This window comes from Culicoides brevitarsis, chromosome 3, assembly GCF_036172545.1.
Source record: "Culicoides brevitarsis isolate CSIRO-B50_1 chromosome 3, AGI_CSIRO_Cbre_v1, whole genome shotgun sequence".
NCBI classification, from domain to species: domain Eukaryota; kingdom Metazoa; phylum Arthropoda; class Insecta; order Diptera; family Ceratopogonidae; genus Culicoides; species Culicoides brevitarsis.
The window spans coordinates 938,306-956,232 of NC_087087.1; the positions used below are offsets into that span (position 1 = coordinate 938,306).

General features: G+C 29.0%; 1 protein-coding gene across 1 annotated transcript in view; it reads right to left on the reverse strand.

Moving 5' to 3' along the window:
• Positions 1–17,927, reverse strand: part of LOC134833386 (uncharacterized) — a 92,033-nt gene that overhangs the window by 3,427 nt on the left and 70,679 nt on the right. Inside the window, exons 4-10 of the mRNA XM_063847694.1 lie at positions 17,117–17,282; positions 14,548–14,622; positions 14,358–14,414; positions 2,697–2,748; positions 1,717–1,877; positions 714–895; positions 4–85 (exon numbers count right to left, since the gene is read on the reverse strand). Of these exons, the coding sequence (XP_063703764.1) occupies positions 4–85; positions 714–895; positions 1,717–1,877; positions 2,697–2,748; positions 14,358–14,414; positions 14,548–14,622; positions 17,117–17,282 (775 nt within the window). The remainder of the gene's footprint in view (positions 1–3; positions 86–713; positions 896–1,716; positions 1,878–2,696; positions 2,749–14,357; positions 14,415–14,547; positions 14,623–17,116; positions 17,283–17,927) is intronic.

A 17,927-nucleotide genomic window follows, 5' to 3' on the forward strand; every position in this document is an offset into this window, starting at 1 on the left:
TACCGAAACCTGACTCAATCGAGATGTCACAGAATGAATATCTGATACAGATCCTGCGTAATCTCCGCTCTCCCTGTCATGAGATCTGAAAAAACGAAAAAAAATAATAATAATTAAAAATGAAAATTAATCAATATTAATTAAATAAATAAGTTTCGTCATCGCATGAGGACGCAAACGACTAATTTTTCGCGGAAAATGTTCAATCTCTCACTTTTTTGCTACAATATTAATGAAATTTATTTAATTTAGTGCCTATTCGACATTATGTGTGTGCTTTTTGCGATGCGAAGCTTGTTGTATGGCAGCGGAGTGAAAATTTAATCAACAAAAATAAAATTAAAATTATTTCAATATTCGCCACGTTTCGCGTCTGTAGATATATTTATTGCTTTTGCAGTTCATCACGAACGACGAAGAACCATAAATTTAATTTAGTAAAAATTTTGTGTCGCAAGAGGGGTAAAAAATAATAAATTTACCACAAAAAAGTATAACAAGGGTAAGCATTATCTTAATTAAAGTCATTTTTGATGTATTAAAGCCAACTAATTTTACCGCAGACAAGGCGAGTACTTTTAATTGGAAATTTTTGCCATACTTAAAAAATAAAAAATGAAAGCGGCACGACGAAGAATCGAATAATAATTAAATTTATGGAAATTGATTAATTTTGATGGATTTTGGGCGCGAAAATTCGATTAAAAACTCACCTGGCATGCTTCAAGGGGATAATTGTTGGCGGATTTGGCGGTTGCTGCGGAACAATGAGGCCTCGTCTTGGTTGCGTTGCGCTTCGTTGTTGTGCCGCAATCGAAATATCGCCTGCTGATCTCAAGGAAATTATGCTTTGTCCGTCATGGGGATGAGATGTGTAACAAACACGCCCGCCAGTCTGAAAAAAAAGAAGAAAATTGAATTTAATGAATGAAAGTAACTCACATTTGACCCAAACAACCAATTTTCGGGGGGAAAGAAAAACAAACTGTTCCATGACTTTCTAATTGAGAGTCATTTGTCAATGTAAATCTTGCCTTTTGTTGCTACTCAACTACTTAAAATGTCGGTTGGTAGATTTTCTTAAACATTTTTCAAGTCTTCCTTTTGGAAAACGTAAAGAAACATCTGACACATTGCACTTTGTTTCCTCTTATTTAATTTTTATGCTTTCATGCACTGAATCCTGTCATTTGTTACATATGCCCTCGACGTAACACGTAACGAACAATGGAAAGCGGAGGAAAGAAGGTTTTGTATGCAAAATTCATATTATAAATCAAGGAAGAAATGCAATTTTTCAATGGCTTTGCTTCGTTCGGTGCGAAATAAGAAAGTAAAATCCACCTGATCTCTTTAAAAATTGCAAAACATTTACACCCCTCGTGAAATTGACAATGAATATTGAAGAATTTTTTCCCGTAATACATTCGAAGAAGACTCCAATTGTATTTTAATCAGAATTGATTGGATTTTTATATCCCGGGATTGTCATTCTTACGATAGACACACACAAATTTCATCGTTTTGTGGCTTTTAAAGATTTCTTCGGTACAAATTTTTCTGTTAAAATGAAAAAAAAGTATTCCCCATATTTTTTTTTCATTATTTTCTTTCCCAAATTTAACATGAAACTCCATAATTAGATAAATTTATCAACAATTTAATCGAATTCACGTCGAAAATTGATTGTTTTTGTCCAAAAAGTCAAAAACTCACCTGAATAGTTGCTGCTGGACCATATTGCCCTCCCATTAGAAAGTCATCAGGATCACTTTCGTACGGAGGTTCATCATACCAATGTTGTCCCGGATGATGCGGAGGCGCAGGACCTAATCGATATGTTGTTCCCGTGGTTTCATCGTACATGTAAGTATCATCTGCAAAAAAAAAATCATGAAAAAATGAGTTTCAAGTTACATGGAAATTTATGAAGAGACGAGAAAAAAAGCGAAATTTTATTCATTTACAACATCCATCATCATCCCTTACGTTACTTCGCTCGTAACTAACTAACTAACACGCATCATCGTTCTCGACTATTGTTTCGCTCTCCTTTTTCTCTTGTTTCATTTTATTTTTTCCTGAGTCATTATCGTGCTCGACAACATGAAGAGAAGATGATCTAAGAAAATTACATCACGTTTATTGCTCATTTATGAAGTCCGTTCTCATTATTTTTGTTGATTTCATTTTTTTTCTTCTTCTTATTTTTTCCGTTTTCCCTTTGAAGTAAATTAATCATCAATTAGATAAAAAAAATTCCACAAATTTCGTACGTCTCATATTCGTGACGAAAGTCGATATATTTGAAACTGCTTTTCTAAACAACTTTTTTTTCACCAACGAACGAACTCGTGCCGGCAGATTGTTGATGTTCACTTATTTTCACACAATAAATAAAAAAAAGTGATGTAATTACATCATTAGTGAGCACTTCGTCGAAAAAATCTAATTAATATCTCTTGAATATTCTTTTTTATGGAAAAATTATTATTATTTTATTAAGGATGGAACAATTCGAGACAATGTTTAACTTTCTTTCGTATTTTCATATTTTTCAATTTTCAAGCTTAAGAACCATCAAAAAGACATTCAAAGAAATTTTACATATTTTTGTAAATTGCATTCGCCTACTGCTCAATGAATTAACAAAAAAACATGCTGATCATTATAATCGCTATAAAAATTATGCTTACCTCGACTATCACGACTCATTTGCTGTAATCCTTGTCGTATGTCTCGCAGAATCTGTAAAGAAAAAAAAAATAACTTTTTGGTAAATATCTGGACTGAACAACAACTTTCGACATTCGACATGGAAGGTAGATTAAAACTTGCAAACACATACACACAAGAAATTATGATATTTTGACATGATATCCCGCAATAAAGTCAATCAAATTTATTTCTATAACATCATAAGCTTATAATTTTCTCCGTTTTTGTGCTCCGCAGTTATTTTTTTTTCGTTGTTGTTAATGTTAATGTATAATGTGTTTGTGTCATATTTTCGAATAAAAAACAAAAGTTTTTGGGTCGAAATTCCACATTTTCGCTTGTATAAGTGTTTTTCCGTGCTCTTTAGCGGAGGAATTATGAATGTGAATAAAAATATAGATAATGACGTTATTTTGTGGCATAAATTATCATCGTCATCATCGCGAAAAAAACAAAAAAAAAAGGTTCGAGCCACGAGCGCGTGAAAAGGCAAATAATATCAAGCAAAGAATTTTTCATGTTTTTTTCTTTTCTTTTTATTTTATTTAGATTTGAACGGAAAGAATCGAATAACGAACGAAGGGATTCCAATTACAATCGTCTTCAAAAGAGGTAAATAATTAAAAATGTGTTTAATTAAATTGAAAAATATGATCAAATAGCGTGCGTTTGACAAATATTTCAGAGCAAATTGGGTCAAATTTGAATCCATTAGGAGAATCAAGCTGTGTGATGGGACAAAAGGGATCTGCAATGACAAAACGCGTGATATGAAGACGAAAACTGTTCTTCAAAACGTTCAAACGAAACTCAAATACCTTTCTTTGTGAGAGATAATGGAAAAGTTAACATGTATTTTTTTTAAATTTATATTGAATTTGCCATACAAAAATTGAAACTAAGCGCTTGTGGTAAAAACTATGCGTTTCCGAGCATATGTTTCATGAAGAAAAGCGATTCTAATGACTCGAGGAATGTTAAGCGCGAAAAAAAAAATTCAAAAAATTTTCATCCATGAAAATTTCATTAGGTAGGTTTTTTTTAAACTGCTAACAAATTGAAACTGAAACAAAAATTTTCCTTTGACATAGTTTTGTTTTGAAAACTAAATCAAGAGAAAAACTAAATCAAAAACTATGTCAAAAACTGTGTCAAAGCAATTTTTGTCAAATCTTGCTCCAAATGGATAAAAATTTGTCAGAGGGCTCTAATTTATCATTTTTAATCATTTTATAACTCAAAACTGCCAGAAAATTGAAACTGAAAAAAAATTTTTTCTTTGACATAGTTTTGTTTTGAAAACTAAATCAAGAGAAAAACTGTGTCAAAAACTATGTCAAAAACTGTGTCAAAGCAATTTTTGTCAAATCTTGCTCCAAATGGATAAAAATTTATCAGAGGGCTCTAATTTATCATTTTTAATCATTTTATAACTCAAAACTGCCAGAAAATTGAAACTGAAAAAAAATTTTTTCTTTGACATAGTTTTGTTTTGAAAACTAAATCAAGAGAAAAACTGTGTCAAAAACTATGTCAAAAACTGTGTCAAAGCAATTTTTGTCAAATCTTGCTCCAAATGGATAAAAATTTATCAGAGGGCTATAATTTATCATTTTTAATCATTTTATAACTCAAAACTGCCAAAAAATTGAAACTGAAAAAAAATTTTTTCTTTGACATAGTTTTGTTTTGAAAACTAAATCAAGAGAAAAACTGTGTCAAAAACTATGTCAAAAACTGTGTCAAAGCAATTTTTGTCAAATCAGAGGGCTCTAATTTATCATTTTTAATCATTTTATAACTCAAAACTTGTTTTGTTTTAAAAACTCTGTGTCAAAAATGTGTCAAATAAAAATTTGCTCAAAGAGGGCTCTAATTTATCATTTTTAATCATTTTATAACTCAAAACTGCCAAAAATTGAAACTGAAAAAAAATTTTTTCTTTGACATAGTTTTGTTTTGAAAACTAAATCAAGAGAAAAACTGTGTCAAAAACTATGTCAAAAACTGTGTCAAAGCAATTTTTGTCAAATATTGCTCCAAATGGATAAAAATTTGTCAGAGGGCTCTAATTTATCATTTTTAATCATTTTATAACTCAAAACTGCTAAAATAGTTTTGACATAGTTTTGTTTTGAAAACTAAATAAATATGAATAAATGGAAATCATCTTCAGAATGACTTTTTATTCAGTTTTAAGCTTTAAATTGCTCAAAAATTGACTTGCAAAATTTATCAAGATTTTAATTCAGCATGAGGAAGAATCGTTTTTGAAACGGTTTTGGAACACCCTTACGGTAAAAACGAAAAATTCACTTTAATTCGAAACATTTATGAGCTTTAACTTCTCTTTCAACGCCCGAAACTGCCCTCATTTGACCTAAATCTCTGCTAATACCATCTTTTATTTCCCTACAATAGATTGCAAAGCCAAACGTTTAACTTTCTCCTCTGTTTCTCTTCAACACAGAGAAGTGTAAACGTTACATTTTCCAAGTTCAGGCATCATCCTAAATATTTACATTTAATAATTTTAGTGCTTGCTGATACTTAATCCTCTTTAGCTTTATTTTTTATTTCATTTTCGTTCGGAAGCATCTTAAATTTATTCAATTTTTCGGGCAGAGACGAACGATGTTTGCACAACTTTTTGTTTGTTTCTGCCTGTTTTTTCGTCTGTATGCCTTCTGGAATTTCTTAATTGTTTCTAATGAATGAATTTACTCTGTACAACTGGATTAATATGGGCCCGGGCATTCATTTGCCTAAACAAACAATGATCCCCGAAACGTACAATTGAAAAGAGATTTCTTTATGTGCGTTGAACCTTTCTCATTCGAGAGAGATGATGAGAAAGTAGAAGAAGGAAAAAAACCGAAATCTGCCCTGAGATATCAGTTAAAACGTCTTTTAAATGCTGGTTTGTCGTCTCTCTCTCGTCGGAATGAATGGCAAACAATTGCCTTCGGCAACGCAATGACATACAATGGTGTCGTATAAATGGAAAATCTTTCTTCTTTCATCTTTCTCACTTAAAAAATTTTTTTTTCATTTTTTTTTTTTTTGGGAACATGTAAAAAAGTTCAAAGTGACCATTAATGATTACAGCAATAATAATGATAATAAATGGCATTAATGTATAGGAGACATTTTTGAATAGTTAACATGGAAATGACAGAAAAGTTGAAAATTTTTTGGGGGGGAAACGAGCAATTATTCTTCCTTTTGTTTTTGTTTGTCTCTCAAGGGTTTTAAAATATATTTTGCTTGTCCGAAAAATTTGTCATTAATTTCTGAAAAGTATTTGTTTCACATGAAATTTTATACTTTCAAAAAATCAAAGGGACTTTTGTTTTGCTCGTTTCATGCGAAACGGGTTAACCACATTGTTCGGCAAACAAATAAATGGCATGAGTCACTCGTTAGCAGCAAGCAAAAAAATATTAATAATCCACAGGAGAACCTTTTAGCGCCTTCTGTTTTTCCGTTATCAAGGCACGAAATGAAATAAAATTTTGCATAATTATAAAATGATTTTACAACCACTTTTTCTGTGTTAAATATGCCTGAAATTCCGCAGACACAAATATAGATTTTACAATTATTGTTGAGTGCTGCATGTTTATCTGAAACAAACAGTCGAGTCAAGGAGCGCGAACACAACACAACATCGAAAAAAAATATAATTATGTTTGCAATGATACCGTGACTGTTGAGGAAATATATATGGAAGTATTGCACCAACTCGCCGCAAATGGCAAAAATTTCAGACAGTAATCCAAATGGGATTATGAATGGAACGTGTGAGCGCAAAAACAAATAGTTTTCGGTTTGGAAATGCAATTTTGAGTGGATTTGGGCATGGAGAATTTTTTCAAGTAATTAAGCTTTGAAGGGTCAAAAGTTAATCAACACGGGAATTTAATGAAAAATGAGGAAAAAGGTATTTTTTTGCTTTTAAATCCATTTAACTGATAAAAAATTATTTATTTTTAGTACACTGTCCCTCCCTATGACTTTAAAAGTAAATAAAAGAGTTGAAAGGCGATAAATTAAAATATGAATGACTGTAAAAAAGAACTATATTTTACACAGCAATTACACGATGCAAAGTAGGCAACGATAAAATAATATTAAAATAATAATAATTGCTGTCTGTGACGCCGATAAATATGTGAAAACAAGCAAAAAATATGAGAAAGCAAGACACAGGACTTTCAAAACACGTTATAGGACATAAATATTACATTAGACGACTATCTGTTTGCATTTGTTGCTGCACCGACATCGATGAAATATTTAAACAAGCCTTTTGAATCAACAGACAACGCATGAAAACTAATTAGAAAAAGCTATTATTGTAACAGGAAATGGCATGAAATCGACTAAAAATTGATGATTGGCATAAGCAATAATTATCTATCTGTTTTTTCTGTCTTATTAGCTATTAGGTACCCTATTGTAAATGATGCTGAGAGAAAAAAAAATTAAAACTCAAATTAAATGAAAAAATAGAAAAAGTAGTCGTCTAAAGAACGACATACTATACCGCATTTCGATATTACATACATATCTTTATTGTTGTCCTCACTTTACAATTTCATACTCCTCATTTCAATTTTCCGAACTTTTTATCAACTACAGACTTTCCATTGAAATGCATATATTTCATAATTTTTTACCCCTAATTTCACATTTTCGTACTCCTCGAAAAAGAAGAAAAACGGTCATGAAATTTTTCAAGTCAAGTTTTAATCAACTTTCGATGGATTTCAAAGCTAAAATTGAATAAATATTCATTCTAAAGTTCATTTCTGTTCATATTCGGTCGATATTTGACGAAACAAAAAAATCAGCGTTTGGAAGTAAAAACGCTGATTTTTTTACATGTCATTTTTTGACCAGTTTTAAGCCTAAAATTGAATAAATATTCATTCTAAAAATGATTTTTGTTCATATTGGGTCGATATTTGACGAAACAAAAAAATCAGCGTTTGGAAGTAAAAACGCTGATTTTTTTACATGTCATTTTTTGATCACTTTTAAGCCTAAAATTGAATAAATATTCATTCTAAAGATGATTTTTGTTCATATTGGGTCGATATTTGACGAAACAAAAAAATCAGCGTTTGGAAGTAAAAACGCTGATTTTTTTACATGTCATTTTTTGACCAGTTTTAAGCCTAAAATTGAATAAATATTCATTCTAAAGATGATTTTTGTTCATATTGGGTCGATATTTGACGAAACAAAAAAATCAGCGTTTGGAAGTAAAAACGCTGATTTTTTTACATGTCATTTTTTGACCAGTTTTAAGCCTAAAATTGAATAAATATTCATTCTAAAGATGATTTTTGTTCATATTGGGTCGATATTTGACGAAACAAAAAAATCAGCGTTTGGAAGTAAAAACGCTGATTTTTTTACATGTCATTTTTTGACCACTTTTAAGCCTAAAATTGAATAAATATTCATTCTAAAGATGATTTTTGTTCATATTGGGTCGATATTTGACGAAACAAAAAAATCAGCGTTTGGAAGTAAAAACGCTGATTTTTTTACAGTCATTTTTTGACCAGTTTTAAGCCTAAAATTGAATAAATATTCATTCTAAAGTTGATTTCTGTTCATATTGGGTCGATATTTGACGAAACAAAAAAATCAGCGTTTGGAAGTAAAAACGCTGATTTTTTTACATGTCATTTTTTGACCAGTTTTAAGCCTAAAATTGAATAAATATTCATTCTAAAGATGATTTCTGTTCATATTGGGTCGATATTTGACGAAACAAAAAAAATCAGAGTTTGGAGGTTCAAACTCTGATTTTTTTTGCAAGTCATTTTTTGATCACTTTTAAGCCTAAAATTGAATAAATATTCATTCTAAAGTTGATTTCTGTTCATATTGGGTCGATATTTGATGAAACAAAAAAATCAGCGTTTGGAAGTAAAAACGCTGATTTTTTTCATGTCATTTTTTGATCACTTTTAAGCCTAAAATTGAATAAATATTCATTCTAAAGATGATTTTTGTTCATATTGGGTCGATATTTGACGAAACAAAAAAATCAGCGTTTGGAAGTAAAAACGCTGATTTTTTTACATGTCATTTTTTGACCAGTTTTAAGCCTAAAATTGAATAAATATTCATTCTAGAGATGATTTTTGTTCATATTGGGTCGATATTTGACGAAACAAAAAAATCAGAGTTTGGAGGTTCAAACTCTGATTTTTTTGCAAGTCATTTTTTGACCAGTTTTAAGCCTAAAATTGAATAAATATTCATTCTAAAAATGATTTTTGTTCATATTGGGTCGATATTTGACGAAACAAAAAAATCAGCGTTTGGAAGTAAAAACGCTGATTTTTTTACATGTCATTTTTTGACCAGTTTTAAGCCTAAAATTGAATAAATATTCATTCTAACAATGATTTTTGTTCATATTGGGTCGATATTTGACGAAACAAAAATTTCAGAGTTTGAATAAAGGTTCAAAATGATTTTTTTCAAAAACTGAAAAATTTTAACTGATTTTTTTAAGTTATTTTTTGATCACTTTTAAGCCTAAAATGAATAAATATTCAAAAAAATTTTTGTTAAATATTCATTTTTTAAAAATAAAGTTCATTTTTTGTTCATATTCAATTTTTTTCACTTTTAAGAAAAATTTTAAAACATTTTTTAATTTCTTTCAAATGGGTCGATATTTGACGGAAACAAAAACAAAAAAATCAAGAGTTTTGTTCAAACTGATTTTTTTTGGTTATTTTTTTCTTTTAATTAAAATTGTTAAATGAAATTGATGATTTCTGTTCATACGAATCTATTTCAGAACGTTTGAATTGGTAAACACTTTTATGATTCAAGTTATTTTTTGATCACTTTTAAGCCTAAAATTGAATAAATATTCATTCTAAAGATGATTTCCATCAAAATCTCCATGATTTTTAAATAAATAAAAAAAAATTTTTTTGGGGCACAGCGTTACTGACACACACACACACACACAGACGACAAGTCGAATTTAATACCGCATTTTTTCTTCGAAATGCGGTAAAAATTAATATAAAAATTGAGAGAAAGCTAATTTTGAATTTCTCTTTAATTTTTTTTTGTTTTTAATTTTTTTTTCAATGTTTTTACATTTTTCAATGAACTTAAAAAAAAAAAATTTTTTTAACTTAAAATATTTTTTTTTTATTTAAAAAAATATTTAAAAAAAAAAATTAAAATAAATTGAAAAAAAATTATTTTTTTAAATTTAATATTTTTTTTATTTTTAAATAATATTTTAATTTTAAAATAAAAAAAATTAATCGGGCTCGGAGTACATTCAAATTAAAGGTAATCCTTCAAGCAATAACATATTAAAATTAAAAATTATTGAAAAAAATTTAATTTTTTAAATTTTATATTTTTTTTTATTTTTAAATAATAGGTATTTAAATTTTAAAATAAAAAAAAATTATTAATTTAATTTTTTTTTAAATTAATTTTTTTTAAATATATTTTTCAATGTTTTTTTTAGAACAATTTTCAGAACATTTTTTTAATTTCTTTCAGATACATTACGGTATCGACTAAATTGGCGATATTCCAGTTGGTGCGAAAGATTTCAAGTACGCTATTATTATAACTTTGGGACGATGGTTTTCGGATTAAGTCATGTTTAAAATTGACCAGAAACGAAAGAAAAGCTGTTCAGTTAAACACCCGGAAACATTTAGGATGACATAAATTTTCTTTTTTTATTGTGTCGGAGAATGAAATCGTATGTTCTTTGGTTTTATTTGCTCTACGTGAATAAATAAAAATTTTTTTTTCAGGATTTTTTCTTGAGCAATTTTTTTCTTCGTGTCGTTGCTTGACGTTGAACCATATAAAAACATAAAACTAAAAAGAAAATGCTTTAAGACGAAAAATCACAAAAATATAATATAATCGCATTTTTATTTTACATGTGAATGAATTCAACATGTCCCGTGTGTGTCGCTCTCGTGCCATTCTCGAAAATATTTTTTTCGTGTTATTGCGGCAAATGGTCGAAAGTTCTCGCAACGGGCAACGAAAAAAAAACGACGAAATTTTTTTTTATTTCTTTTTAGGAAATGAAAAGTTTTTATAGGAGTTTTATGAAGTTCAAATGCCGTCTGGATATATAAAACATTTGCTCGTTCATTTGGCACGAAGCTGCGTGGGTAATAAGGTAAGAACAAAAATTTCTTTTTTTTGTTGTTTGGTCATTCATTCCATGCAATGTCTCCCATGTCTGAGATTTTTCCGTTAAATACTTCGCAATTCTCGGAATTCCTTGAGGTATCTCTGTTTTCAAGTGCCTCGAACCTAAAAAAATGTTGGGAGATAATATTTTATGGGACGATCGCATTAAGTACATTACTCCGAGAAGGTAAGGCACAATATTAAATATGAAAATTTTATTTTTCCCGCATGACTTGACTCAATTTTATTTTATTCTTTCAGAGGAATTTTCGTTTTTGGTCAAATTCTGGCGAGCAAATGTCACGTACGTTCTTGGGATGACGCTGCTTTTTCGTTTTGATGCATTTTTGGGCTGTGTTTTATCGCCATTTGTTACATTGAGTCAATTTAAACGCTCGCGGTGTCTCGTAATAGACATCGTCACAAGAATAAAGCAAAAAAAAGGTGAAATAATGAAAAATTTCTCTATTCATGTAATTTTTTTCCTTGTAGTCTTCTATTTTTTTTTTTGCGTAATATTAATATTTCTTTCATCGTAGAAACTGTAGAAAGCAACTCTGTCGTCATAATTCATCAAATAAAAGAATATTTCTTTTTCTCTTTATAGGCCTCTGTTGGTTGGTGCTTTTCATTTCTTTCATTCTATTCTCCAATGGTGTCTATTACTTTCAGCAAAGTGTTTGAGAAAGAGAGAAAAAAACAACGAGCATTCAAAAAGGGCACTCAGATATTTATATTAAAGCACTTTTTTCCTTTCTTTCTTGTTATTTTAGCACACAACGCAAGAAGACTTTTATCCCAAGTGAATGAGAAACGGAGAAAAATTACGCTTCAAGGTGCCACGGTATTATGGCACTCAAATTGCAAAATAAGTTGTTTTATGCCACAATCGCCTCCTTTTGCACCCGCTTTTTTCTCCGTCGACTTTTCTTTTTTGTAATTTATTGTAGATTATTATTGCTATTACGCTCTATGTTACAATTGCAACTTATTTTTTATTATATTTTTTTTTGTGCTCGCTTTGATGAAAAAGAATGAAAATAATAATGGAAGAGGAAATTTCTGCTCTATTTGCATAGAAAAACAAGCACGGAAAGGACACTTCATCAATCTTGCATCGAATTACTTTAGCAAAAAAAAAAACAGACAATCCATTAGGTGACTCAAGTCAAATCAAATGGAAATGCAAATCGAATTCAAAACAAGGAGTTACTCAGATGAAAAAAATTTGGTAAGACAATTAAAAACTTTTTAAAAATTTAAAAAAAAAATTCATTTCATTTTCAAAATCTATTCTAATTAATTCAAACCAAGCAAGAAATTTTTAAAAATTATCTTAAAAATTTAATTTTTATTTATTAGAAGTAAAATTTATTTTGAAACAGTTTTTAAAAAAATAAAAAAAAATTCATTTTCAATTTTTCAATGATTTTAAGAAAATGTGAAAAATTTGGAGCAAAAAATTACCGTAATTGAAAATGATAAATTAAGAAAATAAAAGTCAAATTTCGTTCTCTTTATTTTTTTTCAAAATATACCTAACTAAAAAAAATTTGACATAAAATTTTTTTGTATATTTTATTTTATTTTTCATTTTAATGTAAAAATTTTAAGAGAAATTAAAAATTTGTTATCTTAACGAAAATGGAAGTCTAATTTTGTTCTTTTAACATTTTTTGTTTCAAATTCTTATTTTTGAAAATTTGTGACTGAAAATTTTTAAATTTTAAGAAAATTTGTATTTTATATATTATTTATTTTTTAATAAAAATACAAAAATAAGTTAAAATTACAAAATTTTCAGTTAGAAAAGTTCAAAATAATAATTTAAAACAAAAAATGTTAAAAAAAAAATTAACTTTAACTTTTATTTTGGTCAAGAGAAAAAATTTAAAATTCTCTTAAAATTATCTACCTTACGGTAATTAAATTTTTTACATAATTCTTCTAATTGGGCACAAAAACAACTTGCTTCATTACCTTTTTTTCTGTAACTTCAAGTTGTCGTTCAAGGGATGCAGCGCAAGAAGAGCATTCGATTTGTTTCGTTTCCATTAAAAATGGATTTCTTATGATTTTAATGTTATTATTGTTGGATGGCTTTATTTTTATATTCAAATAAGTCTCGAAGACGAAGACGAAGAAGAAAACACCCCCGAGGAAAAATCGAGCACAAAAGATAAGATAATGACATTTATTATTATATTGAACGAAGACATTGAAAAATGCATTTTTCTCATGGAAATTCGCTTGGGGGAAGTGCGATGTGATGTGATTTGAATTGCATTTGGCCCTGCAATGAAAATCTCAAAAGCAAGTCGAAAGCACGTGTGTGTTAATAAAATTGACAACACGAATGTCGTCTCTTGGAATTTGATTGCATCTAAAATTTATATTCATATGCAAATAAAAGTTCCAACAGTTTTGTGTCATATGCCATTAGTGCAAAAAGACACACAAAAAAGTAATTTTTGAAAAAGTCTTTGGGAAAATGTTGAGAGAAAAAAAAAGCATGTGATGATATTCATGAGTCTCAAGGGTAATCAGCGGCGGTTACACTTTGCTTTTAACTCTCTCTCCGTTTGATGCTCGTTTTTTTTTTAAAAAAAGAAATAGTTTTGGACATGTCACGTCATTCTTTGTAGTTCAAATGCACGAATGGCGATAAAAAATGAACTTTCTACTTACATTAACGAAAAACAAGCGAAAAAACGGAAACCGAACGATGGAAAGGGGAAAAAATAACTGTGACGATTACTTTCTATCTTAATTTCCATTGGGATTTTCGTCGTTTTTTGTTTTTATGTTTTCATTTTTACCGCTTTTTCCTCGAATATAACCTCAAACTTTTTTTCGTCAACTATTTTTCAGAAGCAAGGGAGGGAACAAGGGGAGTGCTATTGTGATTTCAACACTTCGATAAGAGACCGACACTAATAAAATCGTGAGTAAATAAATCGACAAGTTGAGTTATTATGGCATGGTAGTTGGTACAAAAGTCTCTTTTTATTAGAAAATAAAAGAAAAATCGAGGGAGAAATCTAACTCAACACGAAATGGCGAGACGTAAGAAAATGCAAAATTTAATTTTCATTCAAGTAGAAACGAAAAACGAATTGAATATGACAAATTTTGTGTGAATGCAAACTTTCTTTACTGCGAGGGTCGTCGAAGATGATTGGGTTTATTAGATACTCATTCACATTTTTCTTCCTTGTTTTTCGATTTTTTTTTCATGGGGTGAGAGTGCAAAGCGTCAAATTGCTGTTCGATGATGTGCAAAATAAGAATGGGGAGACACAATGAACAATCAAAAAAAGGTAATATTGGTTTATTTTAATCTTTTCATCGGAAACATTTTTCAAAACACGTACTTCGGGTGTCAATAAAAGCAGGAGAGAGAAAAAAAAATAACTTACCTCTTCGTGTTCCCTTTGAAATTTTTCCTTTTTCCTAATTGCTTCTTGTAGTTTTAACTAAATAAAGAAAAAATTATCATTATTTCTCTATTCTCAGTAATTATTATTGTTATCATCAAAGTAAAGTTTTTTCGCCATCAAAGAACAAATCTTCTTCATTTTCTTAATTTCGAAAATTTACAAAACTCACCCTTTGTATTGTCTCCTCGAAACTAGGTTGTGCTCCGCCATTCATTTGAAAATTGTGTCTCAGTCTTTCGTTTTGCTAAAAAAGAGAAGAAAAAGAGAATTATTATTATTAAATAAAATAAACAACGAAAAAATGTCTTGAATTAGCGTGCGTTGAGGAGTCCCGAAGGAAAAATTTCGCCCAACAAAAGACGAACACAGGATTATTATTTTTTTTGTCTTATAAAAAAAAGTTTCGACCAACAAAAAACAGTTTGTTGTGTAAAATTGTTGGAAAAACCAACAACATCAACAACTGGAGCACACACACACACAAAAAAAGTCGAGGAAAGAAAAATATTCTTCTTAATTTGTTTTTCTTTTGATTTATGAAATTTTTCATCCGGTAAAAAGATTTGCTTGCTTTGCGTGCCTTTCATTCTATTTTGTTCTGTGTTGTAGTAGTTTTAACCACGGCGTATAGTTGAACTAATAAAAATAAATAAAATGCGGAAAAAAATAAATGAGAACTTTTTATTTCATTTTTTTTTAAATCCATATCTCGAAGGATTATGCCTTGTCCTGTGGATTAGTTTTTTTTTTGTACTTTTTTTCATACATTCACAAAAAACATGAAAACGGATGATGAGAAAAGTTTGTTAGTTGACAATTTTTAATACTTCCGTCTCTTTTTTTTTTTCGCAGGACCAACGAAATGAAGCGAGCAAGAAAACAAAAGAAAGTTCAACGCCTTTTACTTGATTATACAAAAACGCACCTCGTCGTAAAATCTTAAAAAAAATTCGTCGTTTTTCCAACGAAGAAGAAGAAAAAAAACATCAAAAAATATTTGCGAAAAGCTTACATCTCGTCATCATCTCCTTTTCCTCTGATTATAATTTTTCATGTTTTTTTTTTTACTTTTTTTTCGTCTCTCCTTGCTTAATGTCTTTTGTCTTTTTAAAAATTCATTTTGTACGGCTTGCTTTCCTCATGCATATGCAAATGCACTTCAATTATTGTGACTCACATAAAACAATAAAAAAAAAATTTGCCTTTTGAATTAACGTCAAAACTCGTCAGTGTGCGGAGTCGAGTCCCAAAATAAAATAAAAAATCAACAAAAATATTTTTAAGCACGTTTAGGTACTCTCGAGTCGGTGAATGTGACGAGGAAGAAAAAAAAGCTGAGAAAGCAAATACAAACGTTGTCCCTTGATGCGTGTGTGTGCAAATACTTGTGCGAGGAGAAAATGGTAAGTAGCAAAAAAAAAAGTAAAAAGGAAAATTTCTTTTTTTTTCGTCTGTTTTTTCGTTCTGTATTCATCCTTGCAAATATTTTTTTTTTTATTTACAAACACACGAGACGAGTACGTATGAAGTAATTATTGTCATCATATTTTGTTTCACTCCTTTAGAGTTTTTAATTTATAATTTTTTATTGATTTTGCTTTACAAAATTTGTTGCTGAGAGGTAATCTCGAAAATTATACGTCTCAGAAGAAATGTTACATGGAGAAAAATGTTAGTTATGACGTGCTTGATGTATTTCGCGAAAAAAATTTTTTTGAAAAAATTCTCGCTCAAATCCTCCTATCCTATTATTTTTTTTTAATTTAAATTTTTTTTTGTTTATTTTTATTTTTTTTTAATATTTTTTTTTTATTTTTTAATATTTTTTTTTTTTTAATTTTTTTCAAATTTTTTTTTTTAAATATTTTTTTAAATATTTTTTTTTTTAAATATTTTTTTAAATATTTTTTTAAATATTTTTTTTAAATATTTTTTAAATATTTTTTAAAATATTTTTTATTTTTTTTTAATTTTTTTTAAATTTTTTTTTTAATATTTTTTTTCTTTTTTTTCAGTACATGCAAAAAATGCGTTCTGTAATGAAGGTACACGAAACTCTTTTTTCGGTCATTCACCTTGTCTGAAGAAGATTGCTGTAGAACGGCACACACGAGACAGAAGGATGCAATTAGGATAGTAAATTACTTCAACACACGGGACAAGACTTTGAAAACTTTGTCTGTCTTTTTGGAAAAATGTCTCAATTTCTTTTGCGAATCGATCGATTTCGACACAACACATGGTCGAGACAAGGCAATTTTCCGCCAAATGTGACGCAAATGAGGAAATGCAACCTTGGCAGCAATATGTTACACTGTAAACTTCGACAGAGCAAACAGCAGGCGACAAACGGAACGTTTTAACACTCATTTGTGACTCGTTCACAGAAAAAAGTGTAAAAAAATGAAAGTGTAATGACTGCAGGATGACAAAAAAAAACTGCATAACACTCAACGCGCACACACACATGATGTTTGATAATGATGGGTTTTTGTCATATTATCAGGGACTTTTGTGTCTGCGATGTAAATTTGTCTGTTTTGTGTGAAGTTGAAGTCCTTTTGTCTAAAATGTGTCGTCTGAGTGCGATGATTATTTTTCATAAAGAACTCGCATGGGACTAAAAGAACGGCAAAAGTGTCTGTAATCCATTCGTTTTTGTTGCAAAGCAAGTCCCTTACATGAAATTGAAGAGACTTTGAGAGAGAAAAAAGAGGTAAAAAAAATATTGTACTTACTCTTAATTGTGTTGATGTTCCGCTATTTTGATTGGCTTGTCTATCTCTTCTATTCACAGTCTTTAATCCTCTTAGTAAGCGCGCTAATGTTGTTCGTTTTTTGCTTGTCTCGCGACCATCCGTTGGCGGGAATTCATAAAAATAGGCAGACCGTGGACTTAAACAGCTGCGGAAAAAACGAAGAAGAAAAAATCATTAAAACATCAAATGAAACCATTCGCCTACAACAAGTCACATGGCAGTGCTTGATTAAGACAATAAAAATGTTATAATAATAACTATGCTCTAAATATGATTATAATGTTGTCACAAAGTCGGAAATGGGAATCATTTACAAGCAAAGGCGTATATTTAGTTCTTGTTACGAAATACTTGTCATGTTAATCAGTTGTGACGTTCTCTGTTGCGATACGATTGTTTTATGATTCTCCAAATTAAGTACATGATTATTATTATTACATGGTGTAATATTTCGAGAGGGAGAAATATTATGACAAAGACGTGTCGAGTATTTTCTTCGTAATGAGTTCTCTTGAAAGAGCGATTAATAATCGATTTTCGTGAAATATCGAAGAAAATTTAATTTGAAAAATTTTTTTCTTAAAAAAAAAAAAAAAAAAAAAAAAATTAATAAAAAAAAACGTGAAAAATAAATTTAAAAAAAAAAACTTTAAATAAAAATTATTTTTTTTAATTTTTAATTTTAAAATTTTTTTTTTGTTTCACATAAATAAATTCTTAACTTTTTCAAAAATTAACATTAAATTTTTTTTTTATTTTTTATATTTTTTTTGAATTGATTTTATATAAA